The sequence below is a fragment of the Nematolebias whitei genome, chromosome 11 (assembly GCF_014905685.2).
Source record: "Nematolebias whitei isolate Nwh7 chromosome 11, NemWhi1, whole genome shotgun sequence".
NCBI classification, from domain to species: Eukaryota; Metazoa; Chordata; class Actinopteri; order Cyprinodontiformes; family Rivulidae; genus Nematolebias; species Nematolebias whitei.
Window position 1 is genome coordinate 47,684,752 of NC_056508.1, and position 5,727 is coordinate 47,690,478.

General features: G+C 38.3%; 1 protein-coding gene across 1 annotated transcript in view; it reads left to right on the forward strand.

Annotated features, from left to right (window-relative positions):
- The window catches only part of LOC119417372 (myosin-7B-like), a 14,531-nt gene that overhangs the window by 7,009 nt on the left and 1,795 nt on the right, over nucleotides 1-5,727 (forward strand). The window contains exons 4-10 of the mRNA XM_037684576.1: nucleotides 953-980; nucleotides 1,843-1,936; nucleotides 2,032-2,124; nucleotides 2,212-2,275; nucleotides 2,592-2,690; nucleotides 3,155-3,258; nucleotides 4,382-4,520. Coding sequence (XP_037540504.1) covers nucleotides 953-980; nucleotides 1,843-1,936; nucleotides 2,032-2,124; nucleotides 2,212-2,275; nucleotides 2,592-2,690; nucleotides 3,155-3,258; nucleotides 4,382-4,520 — 621 coding nt within the window. The remainder of the gene's footprint in view (nucleotides 1-952; nucleotides 981-1,842; nucleotides 1,937-2,031; nucleotides 2,125-2,211; nucleotides 2,276-2,591; nucleotides 2,691-3,154; nucleotides 3,259-4,381; nucleotides 4,521-5,727) is intronic.

Here is a 5,727-nt window from a genome sequence, read left to right on the forward strand (position 1 = left end):
AAGATTCATTATTAAAATTTACAAAGTGGAATATATCAGAAAAATATGATTTAAACCAATTTAGAGACATTCCTGTAATGCCAATATCATATTCAAGTTTCTGTAATAGAATATTATGATCAACTGTGTCAACTGTATTTTATACAATTTCTTCCATTTATTTTTCATTTCAAATGCTTTTTCTTTATGATTGTTTACAGTTGTCATCTGTGTTCTTTGTTTAAAACATGTCTCTTGTAAATGAGTCCTCCAGGCTCAGTGAGACTAACCTATATAAATAAAGGTTGAATTGAATTGAATCATTTAAAGATCAGAGATAAAAACTGTTCCCTGAAAATGTTCAAGAACAGGAAATGAAAAAGACTTTCAAAAAGTCTGGTGAGCTGCTGACCAGGACCACATTAAAAACAAGAGTACCTCATGTGGCACATTGTACACCCATCAGCAAAGTACTGAACAACAACAACACAGTAATCTATAGCAATGGCCCAGACAAGTAAAAACCTTTTACCTTGATTTATGGCCTTGACCTTAGAGGTGAGGTGATGAAAAGTTCACGCAGCAACACCATCTAATGATGATGCAGATGTGTCTGAAGTTTTGTTAAATTATCTTGAGCAAGCTAGAGGTTATTCAGAAGCCCTTCGATGGGCGTATAATAAAACCAGTTGTCTGGCTGCTTGGAAGGTTTCCAGTTTGAGAATACCTGCTCTGGTTGTGCTCTCCTCACTGTAGCTTTATTTAATCAATATTGGCGTACCACAGAGTTCTGTACGAGGACATTCTGTTTGCAAACATTCCATTTTGCAAAACAAAGTGCATTAATCAAAGCAAAAATAAGTTTAGGAGTGTTATATTTTGATCAAGGCGTAAACATTTTGAAAATGTATGTAAACATGAGACGTGCACGCCCAGAGGACTGGTTTTATGACATTTATTCTTTCTTTCACAGATCGTGAGAACCAGTCAATGCTGATCACGTAAGTCAGTCTCAGTTATATTAACATTAAATCCAAATAATTTAGATTAACTTATTGTAAAAAGGAAAAGGAGTTTGATCAGGAAACAAACCCTTTTCATTGGAAATTAAAGACAAGTTGCAAACTTCTGGCAATCGCAGCAGCTAAACAGACGTTTACAATAAATCAGGTTTTTAAATGTCCCACAGCGTTCTAGTTTTCAACAAAAACATTTCGGTTTTTTCTTTACTCATTTCTGTCAAATGCAAAACTAAGACCCAAACAGATACAAAGAGTTTGATGGAAAAACAAGTTGTTGTTTTAAATCAAACTGTTGCGTCTTTTCTCTTTAACCGACAGTTTTTGTTGAAGGAGCTCGTGGTCGTCTGAATATTTGAAATGTTCCAAACTTTTTGGCCTGAAACGTTTTATGCAGCAAAAAAGATGAAAATCTTATTAAAGCGTCCTTAAATGTCAGAGTTTATTCTTTCTTATTGAAAACCGAGTCTGATATCAAGTAGGTAACAAACCCAACTGCAGCTCCCATCCCACTGCAGAGATGTGAAATGAACAACTTTCAATAAATCACAGTGACTTTACTACAAAATACAGAATTAAAGGGGAGCTGTTGAATCAAGGTGGCTCCAAAACGTGCGTTTGTCTTTTAAAGCAAATTCATTTCACAAACGGACAAACTGAAAATGTTGGCAGGAGCACGGACTTTATTTTGAAGAATAAAATAAAATGTACAATTACAGCAGGCTACACTGGAATAAAATGTATTTGACCAAGTTAAAGCATGTGGCCTTTTGATTTTACTGTAGTATTTGAGTCGATGCACGCGAGTTGTTTAACTCTGAATGTTTTCTTGTGGTGTGATCAGGGGGGAGTCGGGGGCGGGTAAAACCGTCAACACCAAGCGGGTGATCCAGTACTTTGCCATCATTGCTGCTTTGGGGGACAATGTGAAAAAAGCAGTAAGTTGTTTAGTCTTTAACGAGTTGTTTTCAGAATAAGAAAACGTCCGGCCCTGACAGGAAGTCTGTTTGTTGTGTTCTGCCTGTGTTCTCAGGGATCTTTGGAGGATCAGATCATCGAAGCCAATCCAGCCATGGAGGCGTTTGGCAACGCCAAAACCATTCGAAACGACAACTCCTCTCGCTTCGTGAGTTCACTGAAGTTCAGCTAATATTTGACGCTGGAGCCGAGGAGAAGTTCTATAAAGATGGAGGTTTGTGTTGATTGATCTCAGGGAAAATTCATCAGAATTCATTTTGGGCCGACGGGGAAGCTGGCGTCTGCCGACGTCGACATCTGTGAGTTTTTAAATTACTTTATTTCCTTCATCTTTTGATCAGTACCTTTGGCCTGGCATTGATGTGAACGTCCCTGCTGAGGGACAAATCAAGTTTTATTCTATTACTTTAAAGTATCATCAGAACCGTGGTGGTAGAAACTGAACACTTGGGCTCTGGAGAGAAAGCCCAGCTTCGTCCAAGATGTCTTTGTCCAGGACTTGTCAGCTGGTTGAGCGTTTGCTCACGTGTTAACGTTGAGAACATCAGGAGGTTCTGCAGTCGCCTCAGAGGGTTGCTGCTCACAAAAGAAGGTTCTTGTGTTTGTTTTCATCAGATCTTCTGGAAAAGTCCAGAGTTGTGTTCCAGCAGCCGGGAGAGAGAAGTTACCACATCTATTACCAGATTTTGTCCAATCACAAACCAGAACTACAAGGTAACTGCACCGACACCATAATCTGATTATGAATACACAACCACACAAGATAATCCAGCCTGGGGTCAAAATATAATCACAAAATTCTCCGTTTATAATCCAACAGCCCAACGATTAAGTCACAAACACGGATCAGATGCTGCTTCCTGTTGGTTTGTTGACCACAAACTGTTCAAAACTGAACAATCTTCCACTTCCTGTGCCAAGAAACAGAAGAAAGCTCATTAAATTAACATGAGGGATGAAATAAGACTAGTTTTGACAGGACTGATGAGCTTCTGGCTAGTCTGTGCAATGCTAAAACCAAGGTGGATCATCTTCGTCTCACAGTTGCGTGGCATTGTGGATAAAAAGTTGTGTTATTTTAAAAAACGAAGTTCCTCTGTGGTGCTGTCGGTTTAGATCCGAGTCACTAAAACATCCACAGATTTGTTTTTAGCGTGATTTTATCATTTGTGTTGCAGACATGCTGCTGGTCACCACCAACCCCTACGACTACCACTTCTGCTCTCAGGGCGTGACCACCGTGGAGGGCATCAACGACGGGGAGGAGCTAAACCTCACCGACGTAAGACAAGCTCCTCCCACTGACTCTTAAAACAACTCTGAACTTTAACCTTCAGAAAGTCTTAAGAGGGGAAAAAAATCAACTATGCATTTTTGTTCATATTTTTATTGAAAATGTTGTTGTTTTTTCAAACACCTGACCAGTTCTAAAACTCTTTTTAAACTTCTTTAACTTTGTGTTAAAACGATATCATGAACTCTGTCACTATTAATCCTTAAAGGAAAAATGGACCCATTAAAACCCATTCTAAATGTATTTAATCCTTTAAATCATACTCAGAACGCTCAGTTTATTTTTTGTACGTCAATCCCAATACTTTAGATTTTTATATTCGCTCACTACGTGTTGCTCTATTTTCATATCTCAGGGTTGCCAGGGGGCTTTAATTTTCTGTTTTGTTCCACCTCATGTACCACATGTGATGTGAATGAAAAGAAAGTCACCTTGAACCTTAGAGGGACTTCTTAAAACATCAGTTTTTTTTAAGTCAAAAAGTCCATATGCCCCAAAATGCAATAAAAAAGTTAATGTTTTAAAACTGAATTGCAGAGTTCTGTAAAACTGTACGCTGTTAAAATGCTAAATTATTATTTATTTTTAGTCATTTAAATGTTTTATTATTTTTCATATTTAAAGATCGAGACACATTTCAACTAGATGGTGTAAAGGCGGTGCAGCCGGCCCAGGACCCAAAAGTCCCAGGTTCGATCCCCGGTCACTGCACACCTGGTGGTGTCTCTGGGCAGCACACCTCATCCCCAAAATGGCCCGGGCGCCTTCAGTAGCTGCCCACTGCACCACCTGGTGGTGGATGGGTTAAATGCAGAGACTAATTTCGCCATTGTATGGAAACATACAGTGCTGACATTGTGATGACATTATTATTATTTTTTTTTTTATTATTATTATTATTATCTAGTTTATGTCAGACAAGAATAATAGTATTTTTCAGCAGGTATGGCTTATTTTTAGACTTATTTTTACCCACAGGAAGTGATTGTCATAAAGTTTAAGGATCATCAAACTCCTCCCATCTGCACTCTAACAAACTCCTCCCTCTGTACTTGAATAAACTCCTCCCCTTGGCACTTTAAGACACAAACTCCTCCCACTCTGTGTGCAGCGCGCCATGGACACACTGGGCTTCACTCCTGAGGAGAAGTATGGCTGCTATAAACTGGTTGGAGCCATCATGCACTTCGGCAACATGAAGTTCAAGAAGAAACAACGAGAAGAGCAGGCCGAGGCCGACGGCACTGAAAGTACGACAAATTTAATACATCATAAGAGTCGCTTTTATTAAAAAACACAAATGTAACCAGCACTGCTTTTTCTGCCTAAATAATATTGAAAATTGTCTATTAATATTTAGAAGAATAACAAAAGAATTATATATATATAATTTTTCTTTAATAATCATTTTAACTTTAAATCGTATATGTAAACAAGTCAGGGCAGATTTTAAACCAATTTGTGATCAGCGGTTTTGTTTACAACATTATTATTTTTGATATTCAGGATCGAGGCTGAACTTTCAATTTCATAACATTTGAGAATAAAGTTAAACTTATTTAACTGTAGTCTCAAGTTCTTCTATTTATATTTATTTATAACTCTAAAGTAATGATACCTGTAAAGTCTTAGCTGCTTTCTGTTTGTGTAAAGAAACGTTAAAAATTAATTAGCAGGTTATTAATTAGCTCAAGCCAGCAGTATGCTGTAAATAGTTTGTTCAGTCCCTGAGACGACGTCTGTTGTGACTTGGTGCTTTATAAATAAACTGAATTTAATTTAAATATTGCACCTGCTATCATGATAACTCTTATAGCTTGCTGCAAACATTTGTTTTAAAATAGTGTAACCTTGAAAACTCAAGACAGTTGTAGCTCCTCTGGTAGACAATCTATGACTGACTGACTTATCCTCTGGATAAATGCTCAACGAATCGGTCGTATCTTTCTTTAACGAGCACAGACGTTCAGGTGAAATCCACCTCGGCTACTGTAGACTCTGAGCAACAATCCATCTAGTGATGATGCAGATGTGTACAGATGTGTCTTGTTAAATTATCTTGAGTGGACCAGAAGGTATGGGCAGGACCAGAGAAAGTTTATGGACTCAAACTATACCATAATACGTCCTGCCTCTGAAGGGCAGACTAAAATTAATTGAACCGTAGGAAAAGTATGACAGAAAAATGTGTTGACACGTGACTTGTTGACACGTGACTTGACACCATGACTTGTTGACACGTGACTTGACACCATGACTTGTTGACATGTGACTTGTTGACACCGTGACTTGTTGACACCGTGACTTGTTGACACGTGACTTGTTGACATGTGACTTGTTGACACTGTGACTTGTTGACACTGTGACTTGTTGACACGTGACTTGTTGACACGTGACTTGTTGACACCGTGACTTGTTGGCACGTGACTTGTTGACACGCAACTTGACACCGTGACT